The 14,850-nt window shown below is 38.9% G+C and overlaps 3 protein-coding genes across 3 annotated transcripts; 2 read left to right on the plus strand and 1 right to left on the minus strand.

The window, feature by feature from the left end:
- Positions 1-247: 247 nt before the first annotated feature.
- Positions 248-3,964, plus strand: tmem119b (transmembrane protein 119b). The gene is made up of 2 exons (XM_014969044.2): positions 248-591; positions 2,791-3,964. The coding sequence occupies exon 2, from the start codon at positions 2,807-2,809 to the stop codon at positions 3,638-3,640; it is 834 nt and encodes a 277-aa protein (XP_014824530.2). The 5' UTR covers positions 248-591; positions 2,791-2,806; the 3' UTR covers positions 3,641-3,964.
- Positions 3,965-4,993: 1,029 nt separating this feature from the next.
- On the minus strand, positions 4,994-8,202 carry iscub (iron-sulfur cluster assembly enzyme b). The gene is made up of 5 exons (XM_088010966.1): positions 8,022-8,202; positions 6,538-6,651; positions 6,301-6,411; positions 5,616-5,694; positions 4,994-5,514 (listed from the first exon to the last, which is right to left on the minus strand). The coding sequence occupies exons 1-5, from the start codon at positions 8,121-8,123 to the stop codon at positions 5,423-5,425; spliced, it is 498 nt and encodes a 165-aa protein (XP_087867092.1). The 5' UTR covers positions 8,124-8,202; the 3' UTR covers positions 4,994-5,422.
- A 2,412-nt stretch (positions 8,203-10,614) lies between these two features.
- LOC106924393 (chemerin-like receptor 1) lies at positions 10,615-12,752 on the plus strand. The gene is made up of 2 exons (XM_014998095.2): positions 10,615-11,396; positions 11,520-12,752. The coding sequence occupies exon 2, from the start codon at positions 11,531-11,533 to the stop codon at positions 12,542-12,544; it is 1,014 nt and encodes a 337-aa protein (XP_014853581.2). The 5' UTR covers positions 10,615-11,396; positions 11,520-11,530; the 3' UTR covers positions 12,545-12,752.
- Positions 12,753-14,850: the final 2,098 nt, after the last annotated feature.

Here is a 14,850-nt window from a genome sequence, read left to right on the forward strand (position 1 = left end):
ATGTTGTGGTATCAGGAAAAGTTGGTTAAAACCAAATGCTTTTTGCACTTTTTAGATTTCTCTGTGTAAAGAAAAGCAGAACGTACTTTATTTGTTTCATTCACTCTGCTTCACAATTAATTTTGTATTGATCGACAGCATAAAGCCCCAATAAAATACACAGGATTTCTTTTGGTTTTAATAAGACAAAACGGGATAAAAAGGTTAAAGGCGTTTAAATACCTTCCATGTCCAGTTAGCCACACAAAGAGCAGAGAGGAGGTCCCTGCCCCCACAGCACTTTATAAACTCATACCTAACAAGAACAATCTGTGCGCAGGCCTGGAGAACCCAGACACTGTCGGGGAAACTGGAGGAAGGGGGAGGAGAGCAGAGTCAGAAGGAGGGATCTGCACTCATGGCTAATGACATCTCTCCTGCGCTATCCAGGCAAACCTCCACACTGAAACCTGAAACTTGCAGAGGTTGCACGGTTCCCCAATCAGTCACACGTGCTCTGCTCTGCCTCTAGCTTTGCTTCTTGCAAACTGGTTTCAGTCACCCTTCCACCAGAGGGGATTTCAAGTTGAGAAGCTTCTTCCACACTGAATGGTGAGTGAAATGGAAACGCATTAGAAAGTTTTCTTCTTATTTCGGAAAGCGCAGACAGCATCACGCAGCTCCTGATGCTGTCTGAAGTCAGGAGGCATGACAGCATCAGGATGCTGCCAGACTCAGTTATTTAAACTTCTGGATATATTTTACATCCAGAGCTGATAATTACCTATAAAAGAAGCTGATGGTAAACTTTAATATTCCTTAATTGCTTCGTGTAACTTCTTTTCCTTTGTTTCCATTTGGTCACCTTTTGCTGGCATGTTTTTTTTTTTTTTTTTTTTTTTTTGTGTCTGACTGCACAGACATATTTGGGTATTTGGCTCGGGGTGATTCACGAAGTGGAGGGGAAAAAGTTTATTTTCCAGTTGGAAGCTGGGACAGCTTGAGCACAGATGCAGCTGAGATGGGTTTAAAAAAAAACAACAGTGAGCCGCTGCCAGTTAACACACAGACAGAGCAGAGAACAGAGAGAAGGCCAAGTCAATAACTACAGCTGGCTTTACAGGGTCAGTTCATGAAATATGCAACAGAGAAAAAAAATCTCCCAAACAAACATTTAAAATTAGGCCAAGTAGATTTATTATATTTTAATCTGTTGTCACTTTCCATGATAGGAGAGAACAATCAGCAAAAATGAACACTTACTGCAGTTTTAAAGGTGGTACTTTTAAGCAAAATTACATTTTATAAGTATAATTTTCATAATACCTTCATTTGCATTCATTGATTGCTCACTATATTTGTAAATTGATATACTGTATACTAGTCCAGACGAGTCAATTAAAGTAGTTTTGACATGTCATGAAAAAACACAAAAAGTATATGGAGCAGATGAGCAGCAGGGAGAGAAAGTTGTTAATTAACGACTTTCCAAAACCAAAACAGTAAATCAGTAAAACATCTACTAACAGATGTTTTGTGTGCTATTTTTACACTCCCTTCACTAATGTCAACATGTGCTCATGTGTTCAACATCAGGCTTGGTGGGAGTGAAACTTGAGACTGAAGCCAGTTCAGGGTCAAACTAGAGGTCACTAAACTGAGTGACCAAAGTCTGAAGTCTTCTCCTGTCAAGTGAGGTCAGGTTAATGCATTAAAACAAAGTTAATAAAAAATATGTTGATATTAAATGTATGTACATTGCAAATGTTTTCAAAAAGGTTCAAAGAGTAAATATGTGCCACACAAGGCACTGTGTTTCAAGCTTGTAAGTTGATACTGATTTACAAAAAGGCATTTCTGAGTCAGGACAGTCCTTTTTGCAAATGCATAAATCGGGTTTTATTCAGAAAAGATTTCAACTCAGCACGGGCCAGTGTGAGACTCTCATGGTATAACAATGAGTGAAAAAAACTGAGTTTTATTAGAAAAAAAAAAGAAAACAAACCCATATATTCCTTATATATGCCAGAAAAATGCAACTGGACATTGCTGTAGCCAGCAGCCCACGTTTAGCAGACTGCTCCAAAACTGTAGCTTTACAGCCTCCCTTTGATAAGAACAGTGTTTATTTGCTTTTTTCTTTTCTTTTTTTTTTTTTACCAGGACAGTTCATGTTTGTTGTGATAAGAAATGTTTCCAGACAGCTGAATTTGTCTTTCTTGAAACTGATGGAAAATTGCAGCTGCCTTCATTCGGCCTGATGACCAGGACTCTGTCACTCCAGCACTTTCCCCACGATTTCATCAAGAGTAGCAAACTATAGCGATGGGCAACATGGACTTAAAGTTTTATCACATTGTTTTGTGTTACTATGGCGATAACGATAAAAGTGACAATAACAACTTTTTGTTCCTTCTTTTTTTTCGGTAATTATGTGGCTCTGACTGATTCACAGCCCCACAAACACAAATACTGCTCTCGAAAAACATTCCCATTTTGTAAAACGCTTCACTAAACGGCACACAGTAACTGAAATATTTTCAAATGCAATGCAATCTATTGATACTCTCAACAGTGGGGAATATAATAAAGTTAACATAGTTTTGGAGGCATTTAAGCATCAACAGCCTTGCCTTGTTTAATGTCTCACTATAACTCTATATTGCTCACTAGCCTGCGCCTTTTTTTTTTACTGATAACAATAAAATAAAATGTTGACTCTGTCATTCGCATGACAATAAATCTCCGTTTACAATAAGTGATTTATACCTCCGTTTAGCATTAACTGTCTTTCCGTATGGACCTTCACAGATCCGGAGAGGAAGCCATGCATCCAGGAGCCCTGCGTCCCATCAGCCTGTGTGTGGTGTTTTGCATCAGCAGAAGCCTGGCCACACATTTACCTCTTTACGGTCCCCTAGAGGGAAGTACGGATGAGGAAGAGTTTAGTCTCATAAATTCATCCGTCGTTCCCAGAGTTCACCCAACTGAGTACCAAACCACACCACCACCGGAGCCGTCACGAGACGGAGGAAACCTCCGCGAGTTCACCAGGTTCCTGGAGGAGAACATGCTCCTCATCCTCGTTTCAAGCACACTCATCTTTCTCACCCTCCTCATTACCTGTGGAGCGTTTTTCATGAGCCGCAGGCTCAAGGTGAACTCCTACCACCCGTGCTCCTTCCCCTCGAAAATGTACGTGGACCATCAGGACAAGACCGGAGGCACCAAGCCCTTCAACGAAGTGCAAGCCAAAGCCGTTCCTGAGCTGGAAATGGAGCCAGTGGACTCCAACAAGCAGCTCCAGGCTGAAATCTTAAGAGCTGCAAGCAGCCTACGAACGCCAAGTAAGTGTCCTCAGGCTGCAGAAAGCAGCGAGACAGCGGCGGACCCCAGTCCTGAGGACGACTTGAAACCAGACCACAGCGTCCCGGAGCAGCAGCTGCCGACTCTGCCTGAGGAGGAGCAGTGTGAGCTGCTTCCCGACAGCAGGGAAGCCGAGGCAGCAGGTTTAGAGTCGGACCATCCAGAGCATCTTCACCCGGGAGACGGGGATTCAGAGGAGCCTCCGACCGGAAGGAGTCTCCGGCCCTCGTCTCTGCACATTCACAATGAAACTGCAACACTGCAGCTGATCGCCGGAGAGAAAACGGCCTTCTAATCAGCCTTAATGAGACAAGCCAAGAACTTATTCACAGGGATCCTCTAGCGACGTTTCATTCTCGCCACTACTGTGTCATTTTGTAAAGAAAATAAGTTTTGTAAGACGTTTTAGCAAAGGACTAAAGCTATGACTGCATGTTGAAGGATCCGCAGTGCCTTTTAATTGCATTCATGTACTTGAACTTTTCGCATTTTTTGTGTTTCAACCACAAACTTCAGTCAACTTCATTGGGACTGAATTTATACATTAACATGAAGAAGAGAGTTCATTTTGAAGCTTTTTTTTTTCTTTTTTTCAAATTAAAATTAGAAATGTCTGATATCTATTTGTATTCAGTCCTCATTTACCATGCTGCATTTCTCCAGCAGGGACAGATAAGCCGGTCAGAGTCGGTGGGAGGATGGATTGACACAACAACCAGAAGAAAACCTGCTAAATGCTGCAGGATTTGAGACAGAGTTTCACCTGGTGGTTGCAGCATCATGCTGTGGGAAGAGGGAAACATGGATGGAGAGAAATACAGGATAGTACGATGGAGCAGAATTGAGACGGCCCTAAACGTCCCACTAGAGATGATTGAGATCATATTCCTATCTTAAACTGGCCCAGTCAAAGGCCAGACCTTAATTTCACAATGTGTGGGACTGTTGGTAGTTTTACAGCTGTATTTGTGATGAAAAGTAGAGCTACGCAATATGTTGCAGCAGAATTTTCATTTCAACATCAAATGTGCAACACCTGAAACACAAAGGACCACCTGGATGCTATGATGCTACAACCATTCAGGTTATAAAACCCTGTTTGCTAAAATCCTTCTAGATGATTCTGAGCCTCTGAGTCGACAAGCAGAGGGAGTTTGGAAAGCTTAGGAACAACAGTAAGGACTTTATGATTGTAGAAAATCCTGAGGAATATGTGGGCTAATTATTATCAATAATAATAATTTTCCCAATATTGTGCAACCCAATTATGAAGTACCATAATGCCTTATTTTATGCTTATAATGAAATTGGTATTGATTTTGAAACCAAGAATCAATTTCTTTCCATAATATTGCACTATTTTGTCAGGCTAGAAATTAAAATCCCAATAAAAAGTAATAACATCTACGGTTGTTATTCTACAAATGAATAAAAAGTTCAAATGGATGAGTATTTTAGAGAATTACTGTTACTTAAAACTGTATATCAGTTTTATAATGCTTGATTTTTCTCTAAATGTCATATAAAATCAATAAAAATAAACATTTTCTTTGAAACAAGGCATTGAAAAAGTTACATTTTCTGCAGATCTGTCAATAAGCTCCATTAATTATGAGGCCTAAAAAATACAACTGGGCTGAAAACGTAATGATGCAAAACATTTTTATTGCAGGCTTTCGAGGAAGCATTTGTGAATATAATAAATTACACTTTCGACTACTGGACCCCCGTCTTCAGCGCAGATCTTTACCTTAATCCCACCTTTCAAAATAAACACTCCTCCTCAACGCAATCTGAAAACCAAACATAATCTCAAACAGCATAAGGCTCAGCTTTGTACCGCCAACCCAAATAGTACATTGTGCGTTTACGTGACAGGCTAAAACATACGGTAGACAGGGTTAGAGGACCAAAGACTAACACAGAAAGCCTTGTGTAACAGTTCGATAAAGGGTTGACGAGTGTGCGTTTGTCTTAATTACTGCTGGAAAGTGAAACAGAGGTACTGGGCCGCTGCTATTTCACTTCTTCTGAACAGGAAGCAGACGGCATCCGGCTCAAAGCGGGAGAGCTCGGTTCAGTTGCTGGCTCTGACTGCCTCCTGCTGGTCGTCGTGCTGCTTGAGGCGATAATCTGCGAGGGCCGCTTTGATGGCGTCCTCTGCCAGCACTGAGGGACAAACCAGGCGAAGGTCAATTAAACAATGCATGAATGCAGGAGGCTGAACCGAGAGGACGTTGTTAGAGGAAAGAAACACGACAACGTCTTACTGGAGCAGTGCAGTTTAACGGGTGGAAGACGGAGCTCCTTGGCGATGTCGGTGTTTTTAATCTCCAGAGCCTCGTCCAGCTGAAACAGAAGCACGAAATTTAAGTAACAACACAACTCGGATTTGTAAGACATCAAATTAGTAGGGTTCCTACTGATTTTTCATTTCAAAATTTTGTGCTTTTCTAAAAACTGAAATTTGCAGATTCCTTTTCCATTAGTTTTCTTAAAGTTTTGGAGAGTTGAGAAAACGAAACATTTACCTCTTTGCATTTTGTAAACAGCATTTTATTTTTAAAGCAATCCCAAGTCATCACTTGATTTGTTGGGGGTTGTTTTTATTTTGCTTTTAAATTAATTATGTGACTTTGATGATAATAATAGTAATACTTTGTTTGGCATCTAACTGTCCAGAGGGTCTTTCAGTATTTTTTTTTTTTACTTATTATTAAGTAGCACATCAGATAGAATGATCCTTTTTAAATGGAAATCAACGTAAAAATCACTGGTTTTTAGTCATTTCGATTTTTATTTTTTAGGAAATGACATCTGAAAACAAAACTTTTTCCCATACTTTCTTTTCTTTTGTTTCCTCGACACTTATCCAAATTTGGAAAGTTCTGAAACCATTTCTGATACTCTTCAAGACTGCCTGGAAACCCTGAAAGTAGAAAAGTGTCAGCTTACGGTTTTGCCTTTCACCCACTCAGTTGCCAGAGAGCTGGAGGCGATGGCAGAGCCGCAGCCGAAGGTCTTGAACCTGGCGTCCACAATCTTCCCCTGGTCATCCACCTCAATCTGTAAACGGAAATATCAATTTTAAACAAAAGGGATTATAAACATAAGTCCACACATTAATGCTCTACACTTTAGAGTACCCCCATGACATTTTAAAAAACCTTCTTTGTTACAAGGAGTCAGCACCTGAAGTTTCATTACGTCTCCACAAGCCGGCGCTCCCACCAAGCCGGTTCCAACTTTCTTGGAGTTCTTGTCCAGTGATCCCACATTTCTTGGGTTTTCATAGTGATCCACCACCTTGAGATGTGTAAAGAAAACGTGAGAGCAATTCCACTGCTGCTTATTCTGTGATCTGATCTCTAATTGTACTTTGTGGTCCCAGAGTGCCACAAAGCATTCTGCCCCAGAATACATGTCTAAAAGTCCTGGATGTTATGTAAATACCAGTTTCCTGGCTTTCTTACATAAGAGACTGAAATACACAGACTTGGATTGGATCAGATTTATCCACAAAACCGTCATTTGTCCCCCTTCACCCGTCCCTCCCTCCTACTTTTCGTTTCTGCTGAGTCACTCTGACCGACAAAGTGTGAGGTCAGAGGGTCATCTCAATGCTCAAGTGGTTCTAATATGTTGAAAGAATTTACTTTATACTATTTTGATGTATTTCTTCACATATCAGCGATGTAGAGTTTTATGGCAACATTTAAACAGAGTCTCATCGACTGATTGCACAAAGTCACAACACCTTTAACTGGATTAATGTGACTGATTATTGAAATAATTGTCAACCAATTAAGTAATCAATTAATCATTAACTGGAGTAAACAAACTCAAAAATGTGCTTTTTATTTTTTTTTAATTTAAAGAGGAAATTTAATTATTTGTTTATTTGCAACTTTTTAAGTATCTCTTTTAAAAAAAAGACAAAAATGGTTAAATTAAAAATTTGTAGAATGTGCCATTTTTTATACAATCAATTAATTATCAGAACAATCAATAGATTAGTCGATTACTAAAATAGTTGCACCCCTAGTTTTTACCCCATTTTACTCCAGTAAACTATATTATATAAACAACCAGAGATCACAAGTGAAACAAAACTCTTATATTTTTAATGCCTTTCTAATTCTGACTGACACATGGCCACTTTAATTTGCAAAACTGATCAAGTAAAAATCTGAATATTGTTGCTGTTATGTAAATGAAACACAAGCAGTTACACTGACATTCAGCTGTTTCTAGCACACCGCGGACACTTAAGCATATTAATAGGATCTAATTATATTTAAAACTGCGGGCAGCTGGTTGGAGGATCAGTGACCTGGTTCTAGTTTTAAACTTGCCAACTAGATACTGTAAAACAATGAATAATGTATATTTCTCAGTGTCCTTCCCTGCTATGTAGCATGGTATTTATAACTCTGTTAAACACGCCTCCTGCTGCTGCTCTGATGTAACAAAGGACATTTATTAGCAACATATGTAAGCTTCTTTCCTCTGGTTATCCCCGAGTTTCTAACAACCTTTAAGTAATTTTCTGAGCAAAAAAAAGTTCCACAATTGCACCGTTCTTTCTTTAGCAACACATCTATACCTAAACGCAAGAGTAAACATATCGTAAACATTATCCTGACAGATTCGAGGACAGCAATGGCGCTGTTTACCTTTTTATGGTAGCAGCACTGAGTGATGAACTCAGGAGCTGAGAGCCTCCGAGTGAGCAAAGACAGAGGACTGAGACACTTCTTCGCCACAGAGCCCGCCATGTTGACCTAATGGCGCAGTTAACGTTACCGGACAGAAGACCGAGCAGCACCGAGGGAGAGCGGGGAGGACTTATCCAAACTGCGCATGCTCAGTTAATGTAACTCAGCCAGAGGATATATACGGAGTCCTGTAGGTGCCAATTTTTACAGAAACAAAGTACTGCCATTACATACGACGAAGTATTACGGCCATATCAAGAAAAAAATAAATAAATAAATAAATAAAAAATACGACAATACAATCATAAAATTGTATAAGAATAAAATCGAAATAATACGAGAATACAGTCAGAACTTTTTTCTCGTAATATTATGATTATATTTTTAGAATTGTATTATTCTTATTTTTGTTATTATCTTTATTTTATTAGTGTGGCCACAATACTCTGTTGTAATAGGGTCATAGGAAAAAAAATTATATGGGGGTTTTCTAAAGTTTTAAAAATGTAAAACAGATTATTAAATCCAAGATAAATACCTTCTAAGACACTGTTGTAAAACTCACAAGTTTAGCTACTCTTCAGCTGCAAACACACACACACACACACACACACACACACACACACACACACACACACACACACACGCACGCACGCACGCACACACGTTTGTTTTGCTATCTTTGTGGGGACTTTCCATTGACTTCCATTCATTTCTACTAATTTCTACAGCCTAAACCTTACCTTTACCCTTTTCCTAACCCTAACCATCACATACCTAACCCTAACCCTAACCAAAACTCAATTCATACCTTAGCCCTAACTCTGACCCCTGGCCCAAAAACAGGGTTTCCCCTCGTGGGGACCAGGCTCAGGTCCCCACGAGGAGCGATTGGTCCCCACAACGTAGCATATGTCAGGAAAATCGTCCCCACAAGGTATTACAAACAAACGCACACACACACACACACACACACACACACACACACATACACACACACACACAGAAACACACAAACAAATACAAGAAAAACAAAACTGACAAAAAGTCACAAAGTTTCTAATCAAAACAAGTGTTACTCCAAAAGTGGTATTTACAAGCAGGAAATCCAGTATAATTTCTAACTGTGTATCAATATTTCTGTATTTTATGCATTCCAACATTCAACTCCAATTAAAAGAGGAAATGTTCCCTAGAAGTGGTTTTGTGTTGTTCTTGGCTAATCCCTTTATGATAGAAACTCTCAGAAGGTGCAGTTTTGTGACTTTTTTTTCCATTATAGATTTGTTCAGTTTTATCTTTTTTTAATGATTGAGCTTATCAAACAAAATTTCAGACAAAGTATTGTAATTGTCATGAGAGAACTGGTGTGCTCATGGAACCTGACATATTAGCATTTTTGGATAACAGTGAGGAGGGTAAATAAAAACAGTTTTCAAATGCAATCTTTTGTCTTAAGGGAAAAAAGATCCCAACCAACACGGTAAAATATGAAGATGCAATTGCTCCACTTATTTCCTATCCACACCCTTTCTACCAGATCTGTGGAGAAATTGCTTGAATAGAACTTGCATTACAACATGAACTTCAACATGAGAAACAAATTCATTTACATATATCGATCAGTAAAGAGCTGCAAAGATATTTCTATGACTGGTGAACCACAGTGAAAGTCATTAGCTAAAATTCACTTGGTTATGCTCTAAAGCCCAGCCGCAATTGCACTGCAGAATGAATGCAAAATTTAATCAGATTGAGATGCTGTGGTTTTCAACACTAAACAGTTAATTAATCTTGAAACCCTGCAAATGAGGTTGAATAAAGCAATCCTCTAAAGAAGAACACATAGCAATGTAAAACACTCGCTGTCTGATCAAATACTTGATACCAGTAGTTGTCACGTGGTGCAAGTAGTTTTTCTGTTCACTGGGTGATTTCTTTTTCCAATAGACCCAGGTTGGTTTGGTTAGTTTCTTCGCTTTGGGTGTTACATTTTTGGTCATACTTGTCTTGATCACGTTTTCTCTAGACTGGACATTATTAAGACTTTTTCTTCCTCATTTTTGTTAAGATGCTACTTGACATATGCTCTTGTTATACTGTGAAATCAGCATTTCTGTGATGACCTGACCAGAAACCAGTTGCTCCCCATTCTGTTTATTCCTCTTTTTGCAAAGATATCAAACCTATAATATTCTGTAAAGATAACTTGTTGTCTGCAGTCACTCTTGTTTGATTCAGTTTAGGATAACACCAACGTTAGTCTTGACTCTCCCTCCAGGGCCAACCTGAGAGTCTTGCAGGAGTCTTAGGACCCTGAGAGAGCTCAACCAATTACATCAACTGCAAAACTTTGACAAATGGTGGGCTTCAGTAAAGATAAATAAACTGCGGTGTTCTCAGGATGCGTACAACAAATACATTGTCAGGTTGAGGAAGTGGCCAAGACCAACAAGTCTTAATTTCCATAGAGGGAGGAACTGATAAAATCACAGGAACAGAGTTACAGAGGTTGAGGTTTACCACGTCAAACAAGATCCAGGACAAGGGTAATGCAGTGATGTCCCTGAAACAATCAAAAACATAAAACCAGGCCGTAGCATACTGGCAGGCAAAGCTTACATGGAACACCACAGCCAAGCAGATGAAATAGTGGACAACAATGTGGGACAGACCAGCAAGAGTGTTTAAGAATAATAAGGCTAAGATTGTGTGGGACGTGCGAATCCAGACTGACAATCGGGTATTGTGAATTTAGACGAAATAGAAAAGAGAACAGCCATGGCATATATCGCAATCCCAAGCAATATCAGGAAGAAGGAACATAGGAAGCTTGAGAAATACCAAAGGGTCAAAGAGGAAATAGAGAAGTAGTGGGGGGTCGGGGTTTGAGTGATGACATTGGTCATCAGAAAGTAAACAAAATTAAAAACCATGTGTTTAACAGTTTTTATTTTACAAAATAGTTTTTGTAAAAACAAACAAACAAAAAAAAAAATCAAAACCAGGTGTCTTTTCTCTTCTTCTTATCAACTACTTGATTCACTGCAATAATGTGTCTCAGAAACTTCCTAACATGTGTAGTGGTATCACAAAATGTTAAAATGTTTGTGTGTGTTAAACTTTTGTTAGGCACTGAAATGAAACTGCGTTCTGATGTTTATCATTCTGACCGGGCATCAAACCTTTTCTCACAACAGCTGAACTACTAGTTTCTTGCAATCTTGAATCTGTTAAGCAACACGCTCCGAGAAAGAGAAGTGAGAAGTTATATTCAGCACAGAGAACTACGGAAGGGAGATGATAAGGTCTGTTTTTACATCCACACAAGAAGTAAGTATTTAGCTTTATCTACTTTATGTTACACTTTGGATTACAGTTGTTTATTTTCACTATTGTCTGTATGACTATGTTTATGAGGAATGTCATTTATTTGTATTTTATTTTATTTTTTAGAAAAACTAACAATGGAAGTGGATTACGTCGAATACGATGATTACACTCCAAACAATGAAACTACAAACCTCCTGCAACAATCAGACGACTCTCAGTCCTCTCTAACTCTTGTTATTGCCGTGGTCAACATCTTCATATCGTTTCTTGGTCTGATAGGGAATGCTTTGGTGGTGTGGATCTGTGGGTGTAAAATGAAAAGAACGGTCATCACCACCTGGTACATCAGCCTGGCTCTTTCAGACTTGTTTGTTTGTATCTTTTTGCCCTTTAACATTTTTTATTTGCTGACCTCAAACTGGCCTTTTGGGCAGGTTTTGTGCAAGTTCACCTCCTCTGCTTTGTTTCTCAACATGTACAGTAGTGTGTTTCTGTTGGTCATAATCAGCGCTGACCGTTGTGTCCTTGTTTTGTTTCCTGTGTGGGCAAACAACCACCGAACGGTGCACAAAGCATACGGAGCCGTCGCCGTGATGTGGCTTCTCGCTGGACTACTAACACTTCCTGCAGCAATTTTTAGAACCACCGCAGTCCAAGAATCCATCACCAAGTGCCAGTTGAATTACACCTCCATTTTCACATACAAGGCTGTGGTACTGGGTCGGTTCTTCTGTGGATTTCTTGTTCCTTTCTTGATTATTGTACTCAGCTGCGTGGTGATCGGTGTGAAGCTGAGAGCCTCAACCGTTCGATCCAAAAGGCCTTATAAAATCATGGTGGCACTCATCCTGTCGTTTTTCTTCTGCTGGGTCCCCTACCATACTTTTGCCCTCATGGAAATGAACCTTAAGAAACACAGGCTAGATGTTATTGAGGCTGGAATAAAAGTGGGGAACACCCTGGCAGCAGCTAATGCCTTCATATCCCCCATTCTCTACGTGTTCATCGGCAATGACTTCAAGCGAACTCTGAAGCGCTCTGTGATGTCAAGGTTTGAGGAGGCAATGGCTGAGGATATCCGCACGACTGGGTTCAATCACTCAAGATCCAAATCAATGGAAATAATTCAAACTCACACTATTTCCTAAAAAAAAAAAAAAAAAAAAAACATATTGTATTTTGATCTTCTTTAAGTTGATTTAAATCTTTAGCTGTGAAAAACACAAAACATGTATTTTTTATTTAAACTTTTTGATGGCTTTTAATTGTTTTTGCTATCCTTTGTAACTTAAACAAATGCTGTGGTTGTAACTAAATGAATTATCTACAATAAACTGTTGTTCTATGCACTAAAAAGTAAGTATTTTTTATTAAAATTCAATGTGCATTCTATTTATTTAAATTGTTTGCTCACATACAAAAAAATGAACAGTCTCATGGTTGTTTTACTGAGACAAACCAAAATATACAAAGAACATACTGAATAAACACTCAAAATTTGTATGTTATTTAATAGTGAAAATATTTTATTCTCCGAACAAAACGTGACTTAACTTGGTTGAAAAAGTTTTATTAGTAGGGGTAATCTTGTGTTGTTAATCACCATAATTTCCCTAGGTGGATGCCAATTTCCACTGCTCCTAAACCCATGGTGTTATTACTGAAAGTTTTACTTCAAAAAATATCAAATATACTACTAAAACAATTCAGCATTTGCTCACTAGCTTGCTTTAGACCACATATGTCAGAGTCAAGGCCCGCGGGCCACATCCGGCCCGCGAGAAGGTTTTTTGCGGCCCCTGGGATGATCTTGATTTATTATTAGAACCGGCCCGCAGACCGCAGCAAGCCGGCACCCCGTCTGAAAAAAAATATCTTCCTTATTTGAACTGTAAGCAGTTCTTTAAATGTTCTGTGAGATTATGTACTTACCCATGTATCCATAACAACCGGAACTTTCAATATCCACCAAGTTATTGCCGAAATATACCGTCTATTAAACGAGTGCCCCCCGGATTAATTACATTCTCTGCAGCTGCAGCTGCGAAGTTACCGTATTAACCCGATACTTGCTGGAAAGTGCAACGTCTCCCCTTTCAGAAACCGTTGGAATTTTTCCACTTAGCGCTACGTGTGGCGGAATTACGGTACTGCAAATTTAGATGTGTCGCCGGCGACACATCTAAATTTGCAGTACCGTAATTCGCCGGCGACACATCTAAATGCCTTGACTCTGACATATGTGGATTAATAGATTTTTGCACTTTATTTTATTGTATTTCAATCCAATTATATTTTAAAAATATTTCAGTTGTGTCTGTTGAAAATTAAAGATTACTGACAGAGCCATAAGAAAATATTGCTTTATTTATCTGATCATATTGGAATATATTTGTTAGGTTTTCAGTAGGTTCAATTAGGTTCACTAGACTATATGAGTCATTTAAAAACATTTCAATGAACATTCAATCAGTCCGGCCCTCGGCTTGTAGCTAAATTTTTTATTTGGCCCTCCGTCCATTTGACTTTGACACCCCTGACTTAGCGCTGCGTGTGGCGGAATTACGGTACTGCAAATTTAGATGTGTCGCCGGCGACACATCTAAATTTGCAGTACCGTAATTCGCCGGCGACACATCTAAATGCCTTGACTCTGACATATGTGGATTAATAGATTTTTGCACTTTATTTTATTGTATTTCAATCCAATTATATTTTAAAAATATTTCAGTTGTGTCTGTTGAAAATTAAAGATTACTGACAGAGCCATAAGAAAATATTGCTTTATTTATCTGATCATATTGGAATATATTTGTTAGGTTTTCAGTAGGTTCAATTAGGTTCACTAGACTATATGAGTCATTTAAAAACATTTCAATGAACATTCAATCAGTCCGGCCCTCGGCTTGTAGCTAAATTTTTTATTTGGCCCTCCGTCCATTTGACTTTGACACCCCTGCTTTAGACCAAAGTATAGCAGAATAATAGAATGTAAAATCCATCAAATGTGAACAATATAAAAGAGATGATTGTGCTGCTGTGTGATTAGTAGTTATAATGCATAATAATGTTCCCCAAATCGAATTAAGCTTAGTGCCTCAGACAAATGAAAATTATTATGAGGAGTAAGAATCATATCTCCAACTCCAGTGGCCCGGCTCTCAATCATACAGTCAGTCATAGGTTTAAAAGAGACAAATTGGGTCAATAAGTAGTACTTGCCAACCACTGATTGTGTCATCCAGGACACATTACTGTGAAATTTTATCTCCGCTGCTCAGATATTGAACTGTTACCATGTCATGACTGTCAAACAGCAAGAGCCTTAAATCAGAAGCTTCTTGAGATTCGTTGCAAGACTGACCTCTACTGGAGTAATTCCTGCTCACAGGACAACTCTATGAAGATATTTGGAGGCTATAAGATACGACATTTAATTTCCCTTCGGTGTAAA

The sequence above is a fragment of the Poecilia mexicana genome, unplaced genomic scaffold (assembly GCF_051168715.1).
Source record: "Poecilia mexicana isolate PSO_F unplaced genomic scaffold, ASM5116871v1 scaffold_12, whole genome shotgun sequence".
Classification (NCBI taxonomy): domain Eukaryota; kingdom Metazoa; phylum Chordata; class Actinopteri; order Cyprinodontiformes; family Poeciliidae; genus Poecilia; species Poecilia mexicana.

Excerpts from the sequence above, each read along its gene's own strand:
- tmem119b (XM_014969044.2), top strand. The coding sequence starts at position 2,807 with ATGCATCCAGGAGCCCTGCGTCCCATCAGCCTGTGTGTGGTGTTTTGC.
- iscub (XM_088010966.1), bottom strand. The coding sequence starts at position 8,123 with ATGGCGGGCTCTGTGGCGAAGAAGTGTCTCAGTCCTCTGTCTTTGCTC. Across the intron at positions 6,652-8,021 it reads AGTGCTGCTACCATAAAAAG|GTGGTGGATCACTATGAAAA; the intron begins GTAAACAGCGCC and ends ACACATCTCAAG. Across the intron at positions 5,515-5,615 it reads CGTTAAACTGCACTGCTCCA|TGCTGGCAGAGGACGCCATC; the intron begins GTAAGACGTTGT and ends TTTGTCCCTCAG.
- LOC106924393 (XM_014998095.2), top strand. The coding sequence starts at position 11,531 with ATGGAAGTGGATTACGTCGAATACGATGATTACACTCCAAACAATGAA.